Source organism: Coptis chinensis, chromosome 4 (genome assembly GCF_015680905.1).
Source record: "Coptis chinensis isolate HL-2020 chromosome 4, ASM1568090v1, whole genome shotgun sequence".
Taxonomy (NCBI): domain Eukaryota; kingdom Viridiplantae; phylum Streptophyta; class Magnoliopsida; order Ranunculales; family Ranunculaceae; genus Coptis; species Coptis chinensis.
Window position 1 is genome coordinate 67,844,073 of NC_141459.1, and position 19,842 is coordinate 67,863,914.

General features: G+C 40.1%; 1 protein-coding gene across 1 annotated transcript; it reads left to right on the forward strand.

The window, feature by feature from the left end:
• Positions 1–17,970: 17,970 nt before the first annotated feature.
• On the forward strand, positions 17,971–18,606 carry LOC147504507 (uncharacterized). The gene has a single exon (XM_086605248.1). The coding sequence runs from the start codon at positions 17,971–17,973 to the stop codon at positions 18,604–18,606; it is 636 nt and encodes a 211-aa protein (XP_086461374.1).
• Positions 18,607–19,842: the final 1,236 nt, after the last annotated feature.

Sequence of the window (19,842 nt, forward strand, 5' to 3'; positions counted from 1 at the left end):
CATTCCCAACACAAGAACAATAATAACAATAAGACATAATTAAATTAAACTGAAATTAAATCTAATTTAGAACTAAGCTTGTTAATAACTAATTATGAATTTAAGACAACTAAATCTAAATAAGAATTTAAGCAATAATCTAAATTGAAATGAAGAACTAATACTTTATTCTAAAAACTACATATGATTCTAAACTAACTAATTGAATGAATGTAAAAAACTAGATCTAGATCTAAAAACTAAGGTTTAATGGCTACTTTTCTTATCCTAACCTAATTTATTTTCTAACCTAACTATCTACCCTTAACAAAGAGCTAAGCTTTTGTTTTTATATGTTCAGATCCAAAAATCATGCATGGGCTTGGAGCCACATTTTGGGCCAGAGAATCAGGCCCAAAACCCAATACTTTCAGTCCAAAAAGGCCTCTTCAACTGCAGTTGACTTCAACAGACTTTTTGTCCACTTTTGCTCCTCTAATTGCGCCAAAGCTTGAACCATTGGAAAGCTCTTTCCGAGCCGGTCGTTTTGACGTAAGGTAGGTCTAATTCCGAGGTCTGAGTCCAAAGATATGGTCTTCGGAAGTTCTATTGACTTTGTGCACTGTTTCTGCCCGCGTGGACTTTGACTTTTCATCTTTTGACCGGGCTTTATAGAGGCTTTGTCTTCTTGGAAATTGGCCTTTAATAACAGAACTCCTTAGCAACCGACCTTTGCTCCTTTATCTCGCTAAAGTGGCACATTTCTGCCCATAATGGACTTTGAAGCCAGAAATGCATAAAAACACGTAATCAGTATTAACTCTTACTTATTATTCACATAATTGGTCTAAAAGTACGATTGTTGAGGTTAAAACTACAGTTTTGGGCTCTTATCAAACCACCCCCAAACAGCATTTTACTTGTCCTCAAGTAAATATGAGAAATTAGAATAAGTGACCAAAAATGGAGTTCTAACTACTCGTTTTCAGTGCGATTGCATTGACCATATATGCAACAAGGCCTTAAACCACTAGGAATTCCCTAGTGGACGAGTTATAGCCTCGTGAAAGTTTTCTAGTGAAGGTACTCACAAACTTCATCTATACTACAACGACTAAGAAATAAAACTATTGTTTCCTCATTCATGTCTCAACTATCTATACATCTCACTAGCAATTCAATAAAAATAACCAAGTCAGAAACCTAAACTAATATATGCATAATAATCAATCATCTATGATACAAATATATATACTATGAGTAATACTATGAAATGCCTAGCAGGTTCGTTTCTGAAAACTCGGAATAGCGTCCTTAAGTAGGTCCTCACATAAATGTCAAGACAAAAACCACTCTGATTTTTACGCAAGTCAAGTTTAGCTACAAAGGTGGGCTTTGGGCACACTTTACCTTACAATCTCAATGACAAACAAGGAAGCCGGAGTCGATCAAACACATTTGCCACTTACTATCACACTAACCTATTCCTAATTAAGCTAGAGGTCTTTATTAGGTGTTGTGGGGATTAGGAGATGGTTTAAGAATGAAGGAAATGGATATTCAAAAAGACAAGTCTGAGATAATAGAGTCTTCATATTATGTAACTTAGAGAAAACCTTGTTATTTTCTTTTGCTTCTATACTTTGTTTCCATCCTTAGCCATATTTTTCTTTTTCTTTTCTTTGGCTTTTGACTCCATTTTATTCTATTTTTGGAGTTTTTATTTATTTCTTTTTTTTTTCTTTTCCTTGGATGGAAACTTCTTTTCTTTTTCAAGCAACTAACTAATTTTTTTTTTACCACGAGGTTTTTCTCTTCTTCTTTCTTCACTCATTCTATTCTCAGACTTATTCTAGATTGGGTAAGTTGAATTTTTTATTTTCTTTTGTTTTTGTAACAGGGTAAAGGAATTGTGGTTTATGGAAGGCTAAAGAAAGGCTCAAAGGGGTGACTAGCAGAAAATAATTCATAGGTTTGAATTTCTGGCTATATCGATCCAAAGAGGGCCTAAATTCTTGCTTAGGATATGACATAGTGATCAAGCAAGTGGACGTGTGATTTCTCTATCCAGATTTTACTTCTCTCTTGTGTCATTTCTCAAATGTTTGGCTCATATAAGGCTTTTAGGCTATATTCTCACAGGATTTGTAGAATAAGTACTCTAGCCTAGATTTGAGAGAAACTTCTTGCTAACAATCATAGATACTCATGTAATATATTTATAGATAGATGGAAAAATTATTACCTACATATTAACCTAAGTTTCTAACAATTATTTCGATGCAAAAGCTAATTGAGACTTCTAGATTGTTAAGAGCATAGAGAAAGAAAACAATACCAATATTCCTAAGTGTATAGCATAAACTTATTTATTTATATTTTTGAAATTTTGAACTTGAAAACAAATGCATATTATACATATCTATATCCTAACAGATGCCTTAATTACACGTGTTTCTATGCCCCCCCCCCCCCCAAACAAGAAGCGTGCTTTGTCCTCAAAGCATTTAAATAAAGAGGGTAGAAAAATACCATGGAAACGCGTGAAATTCTGGAACATCTGCAAAACAAGGTTAGAACATACTAATATAGGAAACAAAAAAACTGACGCAACTCTATAAGAGTTCCACCCATTATGGGGTTAACATAATTAAATTGCTTGGGACATAAGCGGACACTTAACTGAAACTAAAACTTACCTCCACTCCAGCCGTTTTTTCGTCATCCTCCTCTTCTATAAAGAAGTGAGGTTCCTTCAAGATCCCGCCATGCCATTATAATTTGCCAAGCTTGCCGCCATTTTATCATCTACGGATGCTAACTTGTTAAAGCGCCACTTGGTCGGATGGGGTGTAAGGTGCAACCCTCGATGAGGTTGTATCCTCCACCCTTGCCAAGTCATTGCACGGAAAGATCGGATAATACAATTGGTGGGTCTCACAATTTCGACCCCAACCCAATCCGTGAAACGGGCACAAAAAATAGGGAAGAAACATAGCATAATACGGCAAACTAAAACAGGCATAAGAAGATACTTATGCCTCATGCTATGGGCTCATGCTAAACTAGACATCAAGGTTCTGGGAAGGTCATGGCATATACGTCCCGTGGCTAAAGCAAGGAAGACGCTGCAAATGGCATCATTCACAGAAGAAAAAATGTCATTCCCCTAAAATGTTTAGCATGATCGAAAACATAACAGTTCCTATGTTCATGGACAGGCTACCAAGGGCGACGTTATATTCGCCTTGGTCCTCGATACGGAAAATCCCTGCCCCATAAGCCTCATGCAAAAAGTCATAAGTGTAGACATACATATTATCTACCCAATAGCATCATGGGTCTTGTGTTTCAGCGGGCATGGCAAGTCCAAGAACAAATGCTAGCAAGAACCATAAGCGGTTCCCAGCCTACGTGTGTGATCACCTCGCGAACCCAAGCACCATAAGTAGTGCTTTGAAACAAATCTTCGAAAAGACTGTTCGGTATTATTGTAGGAGATGTCATCTCAACACTATGCTCTCGAACAGCTGCAAATCACTTTCGGGAATAACCATGAGAAAACTGGAATTTTCCCGGTTCACGAAGGCGAGGCGGGGCGCTTCCACTTCCGGTCTTGGTCGCCTCGAGGTTTTGAGTTACAGTGTTTTGAAGTCGCTCAAGTTGGGGCGGTCGCGCTCGAGTAAACTTTCTGAAATTGTCTAGGGTGCAAGGTGCTTCACCGAAAAGCGTCGTGAAGTCTTTGAAGCAAAAGTTTAAGAGGAAAAAGAAGGGAAAACTTGGAGTGAAAGGTGACAGATGATGGTGGGGTGTAGTGTGGGTTATGAGTGTAGAATGAAAGAAGTTTAAATAGGTTCTGAGCTTCCAAAACGAATCGGCAAGTTTCCAAATTGTTTAAGGCAATTTCCGAAAATAGAAAATTTCCAAACCTGAAAACGGAAACAAACCATATTTTTGATTTTATAACAACCCTGGTATCTTTTATACTGGATTTAGAATAGTAACTTCTAAACTCTCTTAGATTTTATCCTACCACCACATCTAATCATAGGTATGCCAATTACGACAATATTCTCAACCTTCACTCCAAAACAAACTCTAAAATAGAGGATCTTCTACAAATCATGATAGAATAAATAATACCACCCCCAAACAATTCGGGAAGGTGGGATTAACAATAAAATCCATGCACAATTTGAAAAGAACAAGATTATATTAAAATTGAAATTCAAACAACATTTAACTACCAAATTCAAAGTTAACTACGGAATTTAACAACGTAACATCCTATCTACTAAAAATAATAAAAAACAACATCAAAACAACAAACAAGGAGAAATCTAGCTACTCTTAAAGGGAGTGAGGTGGGGATAAGAATAGGAAGTTTAGTGATCAAGAATGGAAAAACCAAACACCCCACCCCCAAACAAATTTTTGAAAACAGGTTTGTAAAAATTTGTTTTAAAATGTGGGTCTTTTAAAGTCAGATTCCCTAGACTTAAAGTGATATATATGTATTTACATGTAGTTTCCCATATATCAATAATCTAAACAATTGTGGATCTTTCCATAAATAGTTAACATGGAATGCACCACCAAACAGAATCAAGCTCCAAAACTTTCTACGACGCAACTTAGTTGAATAAGAAGGTGTCCAAGTGAATGATCGTGAGTAAATGAATGGTTTTGGAAAATACTTGGAATGTGGATAAGTGTTAGAAGAAAAGGGTGGGAAGAATGATTGGATTTTATGAGGGATTAACTCAGGTGGATGGTGGTAGGGTGGTGCTCTAGGTAGTGCTTGAGAAGGTGGATCATCACAGGCTCTTAGAAACTCGTCGAATTCCTCATCTAGATTGTTCGCATCCATATAATTATGGTATTCATCTCCATCTTTGAGAAATTCATCTATCTCGTCTATTGTGAGGTTTAGTCCATCTCTTCTATGGTCAGAAGGCAGGGTTGAAAATTCTTTCTCTAGTTCAGTTATGTTCAAAGAGTCAAAATTGTGATCTTTGTCTTCTTCCATAAGAGGGATATGTACTAGTGTAGGGACGACATCGTCGGAAGCACTAATGTGATATACAAAACTCTTAATAGACTTAACTTCACATTCTACAGGAAAATCTAGTTGTTCATGCGGTGTTTTATCCCTATACCTAATATGAGGGGGAACATATTTGTTAACCGTTGCTTTATCTTTTATCACTTTCCAACTAGGTTTCCATATTGGAACCTCTACAGGTGTAGGGTCTTTAATTTTTATGACAGTATTTGGTATGGTATCATTTATAGTTTGCGGGTGATCTTTAGGCATAGTCACTTGGTTATCAACTACTCTCCCTGAACGAAGGGTAGTGACTGCCTGTAGGTCCCCTTGGTTTATATTACCGCTTTAATGAATACTTTTTTTATTTCGGCGGTGTTTGTTAACTTAGGATTAGGCCTTCGCTTGACTTGGAAACACGCCCGGTTTGGTTATTATTTTGGTTAGAAGACATGTCAATAACCTTTTGGCACAAAGACTGCATCATTTGCATCGTTTGTTTCATCATATTAGAGTTTTGATCTTGCTGATCTTTCATCAAGTTGGAGTTTTGTTGCATAATTTTATTTCGTTTCTCCAACAAGGTCACTACTACTTTAATGCGTAGATGGTTGTATTGGAATTAAAGCTTGTTGAGCGTTCAAGTCTAGATGTTGATAGTTCTGGGTTATGGGGACTAAACCTCTATTCTGGTCACCTAAGTTCCCTTGTCCTTGATGTTGAGTTAACTGGTTGAAGTGTGATGGTTGTGGTGGTGTTTGTGCATAGACAAGAGGACAATATAAGTCGGAATGCTCAAGACTACGACAGACATTACAACGAGTAGAGTTAATGTTCATGACTGGAGTGGGTTGTTGTTGAAGAGAGATGGCATCTACCTTTTTAGTAAGGGCATCGATAAGAGTTTTAAGCTCGGGATCATGTTTAACCTCAAGAGAAGAAGGAGAGGAGCGGGAGGAATCGTTACCTCCCCAATTGTTGTTCTTCTTAGATTGATCTTCTAAGAATTTATAAGCTTCCAAGGCTCCTTTACTAAGAAAACTACCCCCAGTCATGATATCTAGAACCTCCTTATGATAATGTGAAAGCCCCTTGAAGAAAGCATGAACAAGTGTGTCTTTCGCAAGATTATGATGCGGGCATTCAATGAGAAGATCGGTGAAATGATTCTAGCCTCAAAAAGGATTCATGAGGATTTCCGGGTGAAGAAATGAATCTTGTGAAGCATTTCATCTGTCTTTAGTGGTGGGTAAAATTGTTCCATGAACAATTGAACAAGTTGAGCCCATGAGTCCACAGAGTTTGGCGTTTGGGCAGTTAACCAAGACACCGCCTTGTCGGCTAGGGTGAAAGGAAACACCCTAAGTTTAACTTGATCTGGACTTACGCTAGGATGATGGAATGTAGTGAGAACTTGATCTATCCTACGCATGTGCTGGTAAGGATTCTCGTGGTCTAAACCATGAAAAACCGGTAACAAGTTAAATATATTAGGGGGGATTCGAAAATCCCCCACTAGATCTGCAAGAATGATGCACGACTTAGGGCCATCGTTTAGGGCTTTATAAAAATCAGAGAGAGGAGTCTCTTGTTCTTTAGCCATTGATGCAAGTGTAGTGTGTGAAATTCTAGATAGGCGTGTTGTATTTATTTCTACGAAAAACAAACCTGATTATACTAGAATTAAAACTCCTCTGAAAGAAGAGGCGAGGAGTGGAAGAAGGAGTACCTGAATGCCTCCTTGCTACGCGTTTGAATAACGTCTTGTATACGCAATCTCAGTGTATTTAACAAGTTAGAAACACTGAATAACTTGAAGAAATAGAAATTTGAACTAACCTGTGAAAATTGGGCTGTTCACGCTGAATTTTCCTTCGAGGGCGGTGGGGTGCTCTTCTGTTTTTTCGAATGTCCAGTGTTTTGGGCGCGGTCGCGCCTTCGGTTTGGCCTTGGTCGCACTTCAGGGTTTTCAAGTTTTAGGCCTTTTATATTACTCCAAAAAATTTGAAATTTTTACAGTAATTTTCTAAGACATCTATGAAGTAGCCTGTAAAATTTCAGATCAATCGGAGCTTTGAAAGTCCCTCTACTACCCTGAAAAGTTTGCGAAACAATTTTTGGACACAATACAAACAACCGAATGGTTAACCCATCAAAACAAAGCCAAAAATTGCCAAAGTTTTACTGGAGACTCCTTACAGATCTTACTTGTTCCTATAAACAATTTAGAGCAATTGGAGTTCTACAACCTCTCCTTATTGGCTGGTGTTCCAGATATTAAGTGTTTGCAACACTGCAGAAACACACTGGAAACACTCTACTATTTAGGAGGACAAAACAAATCAAAAACTCGTCAAATTTTTACTACAAACGCCTGACTTAGGATAGATACTCCTGTAAAAATTATAGAATTTTTAGAACTCCTTAAGTAACCTTACTCGTCTGTTTTTCAAGAACATACAGTGTGAAAACTGAAATGCAGCACTGTAAAGATCGTATTTTTTTCATTAGGTAAAACAACTTTGAAAAATCTGAAAATATTCCAGTAAATCAACAACACATTAAATATTATGTATGAAAATTTTCAGAATTTTTGAAAATTTAAAAATACCTTCACCGCAGTGTTTTTCTATATGAATCCGCAGCCCCTATGCCTGAAACAGTGAACAGTTCCGAAAATTCAAGAAATAAGAATGAAAAATTAAAAGGGTGGGTGGGTAGAGAATGGGGGATTGCCCCTTGGATTCAAACAATTGAATTCTTGTCTTGAATGAGATTAAGATGGCAGCGGCGCCATTTGATAACCGTAAAAATAGTAGAATCCTAAATATTAATGTTAACAACACTAATACGTAATCCTACCGTTCTTACGTTTAAATCAATTCTTCTTACTTTCAAAACATAATCATGCAATATAATGAGTAAGGATTCGTCCACTCTTAACTCTCTAGACTTAAATCGAATTTAACTAATCAAACCCAAAAGGAACAATGGTGAGAGTAATGATTTGATGTGAAATTTCTATACTACCATTCCCAACACAAGAACAATAATAACAATAAGACATAATTAAATTAAACTGAAATTAAAACTAATTTAGAACTAAGATTGTAAATAACTAATTATGAATTGAAGACAACTAAATTTAAATAAGAATTTAAGCAATAATCTAAATTGAAATGAAGAACTAATACTTTATTCTAAAAACTACATATGATTCTAAACTAACTAATTGAATGAAGATATATTTCTCCCTCTCCCTCTCCCTCTCCCTCTCCCTTCTTCCTTCTCAACCAAACCCAACTTGAATGGGGACTAAGAAAGGTTTTGACTATTTTTAGTCTCCTCCCTCAAGTCTCTCGTTGGTTTCTTGAGGTTTTATCTCTTTTTTTTTTCCTTTTTTGTTTTCCTAAGCGATTCGCCATTTCCTCACTTCTCTTTTAGAAGAGAAAGCCCCGCTCCTTCTCTAATATTTCCTCTCCCAAAAATGTCGGACCTTCCTTTCATCACACACATTTAGCCTAGCCTCTGTAATAGAGGCTCATGGAGTTTTTTTCAATGGAGGCTCCAAAGTAGTTCACATACCTCTCTCGAGATGTTTCAAACACATCTAGTGGATGGTATAAGCTGAGAGCCTAGTATTCGGAGAAGGGTGTCTCCACTTGGAGTGACTATGTAGTGGGATTTTTTGTAGAAAAGAGGTGCCTTTTCCGCTTGTTAAATCCACTTCAAAAATCTGGAAAGTTAAAGGAAATTACTCTATCTCTAGGATAAGGAACTGTTTTATTTCAAGTTTAGTCTTAATGAAGACAGGAAACAAGTAATCTGGAAGCAGATCCCATTTTCATTCTTGAGAATTTGTTTGTGGTGCGGCGGTGGAATAGGGGAAGTTAGTCTCGTGAGGCATAGGATTACAAAGATACCCATTTGGGTTAAGATAATGGATCTGCCTAAAGAATTATGGACTGAAGATGGACTTGGCTATGTAGCGAGTTTGATTGGAAAGCCAGTGAGTATGGACGAGGCTACGAGGGCAAGAACGAGGCTGAACTATGCAAAGATATGTGTTGAGGTTCCTATTGACTACTCTTATAGGAACTCTATCCCAGTGAAAATGGGGGAAGAAGTAGTGGAGCTAAAGTTAGAATACCCATGGGTGCCTGCGTCTTGTACTAGATGCAATATGTTTGGGCATAAGAACTCCAACTGTCCTGCTCGTCCAAAGCAAGTCTGGAGACCCAAAGGTTCAAACTCTGCGAGCGCAACACACAGTAAGGAGGATAGAACTGGACAGGAAGATATCACTACTGATGGAGGTTCAAACTATGCTGAATGTGAGGATGCTGAATGTGAGGATGGTGAGCATATGGAGGGAGGAAATGTGGGCCTTGATATAGTACAATATGTCCCGACATCGTTGCCAGAGGGGCAGGCCTTGCAGTGGTTGATACCGAACCCAACTCTAACCCTCGAGCTGTTCGGGGACACGAAAGTATGAAGAGGTTAGGGGTGGCATACAGCTGAGTGAAAATGTTCAAAAGATGCCCACACAGAGCCAGGAAAATGGTGAGAATACAAAAGAGGTTTACTTAAGAGAACAGAATGCCTTTCAGGTGCTTGCTGATAGTGAGGAAGAGATTGAGGATGATATTTCCGGTGGTATGCTAGTTGAAAGTACTTTAGTGATCATGTGATGCCTAAGGAAGTAGTAGCAAAAGCCAAAACTCGTGCTCGAGAAGAGGGCTGAGGAGAATGCATTGGTTTGTGAAGGAAAAAAAAAAGGCCGATCTTTCATTGAGAGAAGAAAAAGGGTAGACCCTAAGGGTCGAAACAAAAACGATAAAGTTAGTAATGGTAAAGCTCGCGACTTGGAACATAAGAGGTATTAATGACCTAAAAAAGCGCGAAATAAACAAGTTTATTTTGAAGAATAAGATTTGCCTTTTTGGTCTATTGGAAACAAAGGTAAAGGAGTAAAAAAGAGTGTAGGGATCAAGAGAGTGTGTGCACCCAAATTTGGAGATTTGAGAACAATTATGGGTGCAACCCGAATGGAAGAATTTGGATATTATGGGATCCAAGCTTAGTGTCGATGAACAAGCTACATGAAACTTCTCGGTTTATACATGTTAAGGTGTGAGGCTCTTAGCAATCAAGCCCTGGTTCTTCTCCACCGTTATCTATGCAAGTAATGGTAGTCGTGAGGTTAGGATTATGGATGGATATAACACGACTTCACGTAAGTATCACTACTCCTTGGTGTGTGCTTGGTGATTTTAATAATGTGTTATACTCTCATGAAAGGATTGGGGCAAGAGTGCGGGGCTTGGGAAACGTAACCTTTTGGGGATTGTCTAACCGACTCGTATCTGTTTGATCCGAAAAGCTTAGGTTGTTATTATAACGTGGACAAATTATGGTAATGCTTTGGAGCCAATAGAAAGTGGTCAAAGATTGATAGGGTCTTTGGTAAATATAGAGTGGACTTGTGCCTTTGCTCAAAGCAACCGCTGAATTCCTCTCTCGGTATCTCGATCACTCTCCTATGTTGGTGCATCTTGTGGACTTGAAAGGGGCGTAATTCCATTCAGATTCTGTAATTACTGGGCTCTTCACAAGGACTTCAAGGCGGAGGTGCAGGAAGTGTGGGGTACTGAGATAGTCGGAAGCCCGATGTATATATTAGCGTCAAAGCTGAAGTTACTCAAAAATAGATTGCGTGGATGGGCAAGGAAGTATATGTCTGACTTACATATAAAAACAGAGGCGGCAAGGGCTGAGTTGCATTGTATACAAAAAGAGCTGCAGTTGAACCCGTTGGATGACCGGCTATGTGTAAAGGAAAAGGGAGCCAGAGAACGCTTATGTAATCTTATTGAGATGGAGTATATGGAATTGAAAGCGAAGGCAGACAATGACTGGCTCGACTATGCAGACAAAGGAAATGCATTCTTTCATCAGGCTATCAAAGAAAGAAAGAATAGAAACAACATCTGGACTGTCTCGGACATGAATGGGGTAAAGCATGAAGGAGTTGCTCAAGTCTCAAATGCTTTCATATCCTTTTATAAAGAGCTGATTGGAGTCTCTTCTCAAGCCGTTTGCTCTGAAGAGATGTTGGATGGGATACCAGTGAGGGAAGTTATTGATCAAAGGACTGCTGAGATACTCTCTGAAGACATAACTGATGAGGAAATCAAGAAAGCTCTTTCTCTATGGAGGACTCAAAAGCTCCGGGCCGGATGGGTATGACTTTTTCTTCAAGAATTCATGGGATATAGTGGGAGGTGACTTCTTAAATGCCATGATCCATTTAAGGATCAACGAGAGTACATAAAGGTACAAATGCCACTTTCCTTTGTTTAATTCAAGAAACCTATTGTATCCAAGGTTGATGAATATAGGCCTATAAGCATGTTGTAATGTCACTTACAAGTGTATTGCCAAGGTTCTTAGTAACAGGATGAAGCCTCATATGGATCGTGTGGATTGAGCTCAATTATAAATATACAAGATAACCTTCTTCTCGCCGCATGAGCTCCTCGAGGAGGATATGCGAGAAAGCATGGACCAAAGAGATGTACAATCAAAGTAGATATACAGAAAGCTTATGATACTGTTAGCTGGGAATCCATGCTCCTTGTACTTAAAAAGTTCAAGTTTCCTCCAAAGTTTATAACTTGGCTGTCTATGAGCTTCACGTCCCCTCACTTCTCTATCTTGATCAATGGAAGCCCACATGGATTCTTTGAAGGAAAAAGAGGGTTAAGGCAAAACCCAATCGTCCCCCTATCTCTTTGTGCTGATCATGGAACTCCTGGGTGGTCTGTTAAAGCAAGGCCTCTCCTCCAAATCTTTCAGCCCTCACTCAAGATGCAAAAGGATTGCTATAACTCATTTGAGTTTTGCAGATGATGTTCTCCTCTTCTGTAAAGTGGGAAGCCAGATCTATCCTAGCAGTCAAAGACTATATTGATCAATTTTCAGCTATTTCAGGGCTCCAGATTAACATCATGAAAACATCTATCCTTACTGGAAGCATGCCAAAAGATGATGGAGAAGCTCTAGCGAGGTTACTTGGTATTGAGTTAGTTGCTCCCCTATCAAGTACTTAGGCCCGCATTTATCAACCGAAAATCAATGCAAAGGATTGTCTTCCACCGATTGAAAGACTCTTTGTTAGAATGTCAAATTGGAAGAATAGAGCCTTGTCCTATGCAGAAAGCTCATACAACCAATTCTTTCGTCTTTTCACATCTATGGGCTACGGCGTTCATTCTCGATGGCGTGCTTGACAAAGTGGCTAAGATATGTAACAGGTTTTATGGAGCGGAGTCTCGATGCAAGCAAAAATGCATAAAGCAAGTCATGCAACTCGAGGTTGCATAAAAAGGGAGGGTGGGTTGAGCATCATTGACCCGAGAGTGTGGAATAGAGCGACTTCATTGTGGGCTTGTGTTCAAGGTGGCGAAAGTAAAGAAGAGACTTTGTGGACAAAATGGACGGGAATATCACATTGGAAACAAACATTTCTGGTCTATGCAGATCCCACAGATCCGCTCATGGGTCCGGGCGTAGTATAAAAAAGATTGCACGGAAATATATAAAGTGCTTGATCGCGAAATGGCGAAGATACAAGTCCGTGGCATGATCCGTGGATTTAAATCTAAGCTTCGATCCATAATTCTCAAGCTAGAAATATGCTCCGGGTGCCCGATGATGCAAAAGGTGAGCCTCCTTATTACGAATGGCGAATGGAATGGGCTGGTTAGACTCCTTCAAGACAGTGAACTAAAGACGAAAGTATCTTTGCAGACCTCTATCAATGTAAATCTTGAAAAGGATGTGGCAGTTTGGAGCCCAGCTAGCAATGGCAAGTTCTCCACAAAATCTGCGTATGTGGCTCTAAAACGTATGAGACAAAGAGTTGCGTGGTACAAACTGGTCTGGGGGAAGTACACAGTACCGAAGCACTCCTTCATTGCGTGGCAACTCTTTGCAGGGTGCTTGGCTACACAAGATCGGTTGATCCACAGGAAGATTATCACTCAATCTAGGTGCTGCCTCTGTGGAAACCAAGCTGAAAACTCAAAGCACCTGTTCTTTGACTGCAATTTCTCCCAAAAGGTATGGGCTGCGGTGAAAACAAAGAAATTTTGGGGCTAGTATTTGAAGTGCAAGAGTCAAATCTTGAATGGTATCGTCTCCGAGAATTAATTCGACCAAACTCTACCGCCCGATTGAGATAACTTCGGACGATTTGTGCTGCTACGGTCTATGGGATCCGGAATGAAAGAAACCGGCCGCAAGTTTAAAAGCAAGACCCACACCGGAAGCCGCGTCGCCAGAGATATAGTAAACGGGATGAGGATTTACTTACAAAGGGTGATAAAAGAAGTTCGGCGATTTGCGGAAACTAAAACATGATGAGTGCTCTTGGGATTGAACTCTTGGTTAAGCGAAGCTTGGTCGATACAAGGACGATTGGGTAAAAGCGGCACCGGTGCGACAAAGATCAACTTCGGATGGTTTGTAAATCCGGGGAGCGAGGATATGGGGAGGCCGAGAAACCATGAGGGAGCACCTTTGATTGTGTTCATGGGTAATACCAATCTCAGGTCAGTGATTATCTGAGAGCTAAAAGGGATCGGCGGGGATCGATAGCGACTTGCTACATGAACCGTAAAAAGGATCATGTTGGAGTCGGACTCTTTGCGAAAGCGATAAATGTGATTAATCGAAAGGATCCTTGGTATTGTTGGGACCTAGTCGAAGTCCATTAGGAAAAGCATCGTCTCTTTGAGACGATGGAGGTAACTCATGTATCTGAGGGAGATGAATAGAGTAGCCGATTGGTGGCTAAGTCTAGTGAGAAAGGGATTGTATATATATCCCGGTGTGAGGCTAGAATGTTTTTAACACTCCTCCACTTGTCTATGAGCTGTTTGTAATAGTGGAGGAGGATGCTGAAGGTATGATGTATCAAAGAGTTTAAGCTAATACAGGTTGGGGTCTGCCTAACCCCTAGCTGTTTCAAAAAAAAAAAAAAAAAAAAACTAATTGAATGAATGTAAACAACTAGATCTAGATCTAAAAACTAAGGTTTAATGACTACTTTTCTTATCCTAACCTAATTTATTTTCTAACCTAACTATCTACCCTTAACAAAGAGCTAAGCTTTTGTTTTTAAATGTTCAGATCCAAAAATCGTGCATGGGCTTGGAGCCACGTTTTGGGCCAGAGAATCAGGCCCAAAACCCAATACTTTCAGTCCAAAAAGGCCTCTTCAGCTGTAGTTGACTTCGACAGACGTTTTGTCCACTTCTGCTCCTCTGATTGGGCTAAGGCTTAAACCATTGAAAAGCTCTTTCCGAGCCGGTCATTTTGACATAAGGTAGGCCCAATTCCGAGGTCTGAGTCCAAAGATATGGTCTTCGAAAGTTCTGTTGACTTTGTGCACTGTTTCTGCCCGCGTGGACTTTGACTTTTCATCTTTTGACCGGGCTTTACAGAGGCTTTGTCTTCTTGGAAATTGGCCTTTAATCACAGAACTCCTTAGCAACCGACCTTTGCTCCTTTATCTCGCTAAAGTGGCACATTTCTGAACATAATGGACTTTGAAGCCTGAAATGCATAAAAACACGTAATCAGTATTAACTCTTACTTATTATTCACATAATTAGTCTAAAAGTACGATTGTTAAGGGGTTAAAACTACAGTTTTGGGCTCTTATCAGAGCTCTTGCTCCCAGTAACCACAGGACCGGTTATAGTGTTCTCCCGATTCAAGGTGGTGGATGCTGATTCGCAGTACAATGCCATATTAGGAAGGTGGTAGATTCATGAGATTAAAGCGGTCCCCTCCACCTACTACCAAGTGATCCGATTTCCTACCCCAACCGAGACATACGAGGTCTACGGAGATCAGGTGATGGCCAAGAACAGTCATCAGAGTACAGTGAAGAGGTTAGTCCGTGGATCAGAGGGAGAGACATCACACCCTAGGAAGAGGCAAGCATAGCAATTACAGTGTGTCTCCGTGGAAAGGGAGGCCGAGCGATTAGAAGTAAGACTCTTGATGAGATAGAAATAGTGAATTTAGGGGAAGGAGAGGAGGAAAAGTTCACGTCAGTAGGTTCTAGTTTGCCTGAGGAGTGGAGGAATAAATTAGTGTAGTTTTTGTCTGAAAATAAGGATGTATTTGCGTGGGCGATCGAGGATGTCACAGGATTAGATCTGGGATTTGCATGTCATCAATTACACATGAGAAAAGATGTTGAGCCTATGAGACAAAAGGTACGAAGCATTAGGCACAAACATGCCGAGGGAATTCGCGAGGAGGTCGAGAGATTGAAGGGAGCGGGGATAATACGGGAAGTGGCATTCACCAACTGGTTATCAAATGTGGTCGCGATACCAAAAAAGAATGGCAAGGTCCATATATGTGTCGACTTTACAGATGTTAACTCGGAGTGCCTTAAAGACAGCTATCCCATGTCGAGAGTGGACGAATTGGTGGATAGAACCACGGGGTTCAAGATATTTTGTTTCATGGATGCGTCGATGGGATATAACCAAGTCGTGATGTATGAACCAGATCTGGAGAAGACGGCCTTTGTGTTAGAAGGCGGTATGTATTGTTATACAAGGATGCCATTTGGGTTGAAGAACACTGGGGCTACATTTCAACGGTTAGGAGAGAAAATGTTTGAAAGCAAAATCCGAAAGGGGATTGAGATATACATAGACGACATGGTGGAGAAGAGCATGTCAGAGGAGGAGCACTTAGAGGGTCTGAAGGAGACGTTATGTATACTGCGGACACACAATTTGAAGCTCAACCCAGATAAGTGTACGTTTGGCATGACTACGGGGAAGTTCCTGGGTTACAATGTTACTCACCGGGGAATAGAGGCGAACCCTGAGCAGAAAAGATCCTTGGTGGAAATGCCAACGCCATAGGATGTCAAAGAGGTGCAACGCCTCGCGGGAACGGTCGCGGCATTAAATAGATTCATTTCAAAGTCATTGGACAAGTGCAGGCCGCTGTACCGGTTGCTAAGAAACACACCAGATTTCGTATGGACCACAGAGTGAGAGAAAGCATTTCAGAAATTGAAGAGTTATCTGGGCAAGGCTCCTTTACTGTCGCGGCATGAACAAGGAGAGAAACTATACTTGTATCTAGGAGTCACGGAATATGCAGTTAGCTCAGTGCTGGTTCGAATCGTCAATAAGATAGAGAAGCTGGTTTACTTCCAAAGTAAAACCTTGTTAAATGCCGAGACCCGGTATAGTAGAGTGGAGACATATGCTTTAGCATTGGTTTCTCTACCTTAAACTTGAAACCTTATTTCGAAGCACACTCGGTAGTGGTAATACCAAATTTGCCCTTAAAATAAGCGTTAAAAGCGGAAAAATCTGGGAGAATGCTGAAGTGGGCAGTAATGCTGAGTTCTTACGAGATACAATATCAAATCAAGACTGCAGAGAAGGCACAGGTTGTGGTAGAGGGAAGAGATGGTCATAGAGCCTGAATCAAACAAGGAGTAGGATTTCTTGGACCCTTGGGACAAGAGGAATGGGTGGAGAGTATTCGCAGATGGTTCTGCCACGGATGTGTGTAGTGGGATAGGGGTTGTATTGGTTACGCCTGATAATAACAGGATAGAACTAACCATGTGATAGGGTTATATACTAAAAGAATTACTTATGTAATAACTCTAATTCTTTATATTTTCAATGAGAATCATATGGACAAATGTTATGCATATTATATATGTTATTAGTTATATGCATGTGTCTAATACTTTATGTTGTAGATGATATGGTGTGTGGTGACACACTAAAGATCATATCATCAGTACCTTATAAAGTATAAGTAAACGTTCACAACCTAGATGGATTTTGACAAACCATTGGTACGGTTATAGTATAATCTGGTATTAGTCTATCTTGACTACAGGATTACACTAGTACACTTTGTGTGTATTGAACAGGACCAAGTGAGGTTGTTTCTCTTTATACTAACTATATAAGAGAATAAACACCTCTATTATTATGGATGTTTGTCCTCTTAATCCGGATATAATAACGGGCACTTACGTGCATTGTACATTGCTTTAAATCATCAATGAGTGAGATTCATTTGTGAATCAACAAACTCGATGGATTGGGTAATGACATTGTATGTAAGGTGTGCTTTTGATTATAGAAAGAATTCATGACCCGCATGAAGTCGGGTTGATGATGTCCCCTTGAGGAGCTCATAAGGATTGTCATGTAAACCCTGCAAGTGGATTTAATCCGACATGACAATTAGGTTAAATGGTATTACTCAAGGACATAAGAAGTTGATTAATGTAGTTGTCAATAACTTGACTTAATCAACGGGCATTTGATATCTTAAACACGGGGAGATCAACAAGCATATAATATGGAGCCCATAAACATAATACACAGTTTGGGATTAGGGCGGTAGTGCAACAATGGCCTTTAGTGGAATAAGTAATTTGTTGACGGACTTGGCTGTGTGTTCTGGGCGAACATGAGAAGCCCAAGCCCGTCAGGAGGCCCAACCATGATTTCTCCTCATGGTCCCTGTTGTGGCCTATAAAAGAAACACCTTTTTCTCTAGCCGAAATACTCAAGGATTGCTCAAGAAAAGTGAGATCCAAAATTCGGTTCCAACTTTGTGAGTAAGAGAGGCCAAGGGAGAAAGAAAGGGCTGGAAGATCGTTGCCCACACAACATCCATTCTAAGAATAGGAATACAACAGAAGATCAAGAGGTTGCTGATTTGTAGAGCTTGGATTCTCAGAGTTATCATAGCTGATCTAAAAGGTATGTTTCTAAACCAAATCGTGAGAATCGTTTATTCCGCTGCGCATGGGTTTTCGTGGTTTGTAGTAAATCATTACATGAAACCATAACGGTTCCTACATAATGAAGCTAGGATTCGCAGCGTCAAACAATGAATCAGAATATGAAGCAGTGATAGCGGGTTTGAGAATGGCCGAGGATGTGGGGGTCAAAGAGCTAACAATATACTCGAACTCGAATCTGGTAGTGTGCCAGGCAAATGGGGGGTTTGCCGCTCGTTGTCCGCGGATGGCGAGTTACTTGAAAGTATTACATGAAAGATCCACCAAGTTTGTGATGATCAAGTTCGTGTATTTAGTTCGCGGTGAGAACCGACATGCCGATGCCCTGGCCTACGTAGCAGCGGTAATACCTGGATCCGAGGAAAGGGTGATAAAGGTAAAGAGGTTGGAGAAACCCAACACAGAGGAAACTACGGAGGTATGTCAAACCGAGGAAGAGGAGGATGGTTGGATGGGTCCCATTAAGAGCTTTCTATCTTGGGATATGGTGATAGATAAAAAGGAGAAAAAGAGACTAGAACAGACTTCTCAGAGGTACATTTTGCTAGAGGGGAAGTTATATCTAAAGAATTTCAATGGACCCTTGCTAAAGTGTTACAGGCCAATGTTGGCCTTAGTGGTGTTAATAGAGTTACATGGGGGAGATTACGGAAGCCATTCAGCAGGGAGAACCACAGTGCACCAATTGTTAACATAGGGCTACTTCTAGCCCTATATGAAGAGAGATGCAGTAGCATATGATAAGTGATGTGATAAGTGTCAGAGATTTGCTCAGTTGATTTTTGCACCAGTAGAACCACTACACAGCGTATCTAGCCCGTGGCCATTTGCGATGTGGGCGATGGATATAGTGGGTCCGCTGCCAATGGCCAGCGACAAGAGGGGGTTCTTGCTCGCGGCCATGGATTATTTCACCAAATGGATAGAGGTTGTACCCTTGTAACAGGTGAAGGAGGCGCATGTGATTAAATTCTTGTGGGAGAACATCATATGTAGATTTGGATTGCCATATACCATCATTGCGGACAATGGGACTTAGTTCATGGGAGTAAAGGTACAGGCGTTCTTACAAGCATACAAGGTGAAACAGGGGTTCTCGGCTCCCTACAATCCCGAAGGCAATGGGCAGGCGGAGTCCTCTAACAAAACTATTATGAATAATCTAAAGAGGAAGTTAAAAGATAAGAAGGGGGCATGGGCAGATGAGCTGAATCATGTTCTCTGGACTTACAGAACTACGCTGTGAACTTCCACCAAAGAAACTCCCATCTCCCTAGCTTATAGCGTCGAGGCCGTGATCCCTTCAGAAATGGTGGCAGCCACAACACGAACAAAGGCAGTAGAAGAGGGTTCGAATGGGGGCATATTGGGCTCTAGTACGTGTATGGGCTCCATATTATATGCTTGTTGATCTCCCCGTGTTAAGATATCAAATGCCCGTTGATTAAGTCAAGTTACTGACAACTACATTACTCAACTTCTTATGTCCTTGAGTAGTACCACCCACCTCATTGTCATGTCGGATTAAATCCACCTGCAAGGTTTACATGACAATCCTTATAAGCTCTTCAAGGGGACATCATCAACCTGACTTCTTGCGGGTCATGGATTCCTTCTATAATCAACAGCACACCTTACATACAATGTCATTACCCAATCCATCAAATTTGTTGATTCACAAATGAATCTCACTCATTGATGATTTAAAGCAATGTACAATGCACGTAAGTGCCCGTTATTATATCCGGATTAAGAGGACAAGCATCCATAATAACAAAAGTGTTTGTTCTTTTATATAGTCAGTATAAAGAGAAACAACCTCACTTGGTCATGTTCAATACACACAAAATGTACTACTGTAATACTATAGTCAAGATAGACTAATACAAGATTTTACTACAACCATACCAATGGTTTGTCCAAATCCATCTAG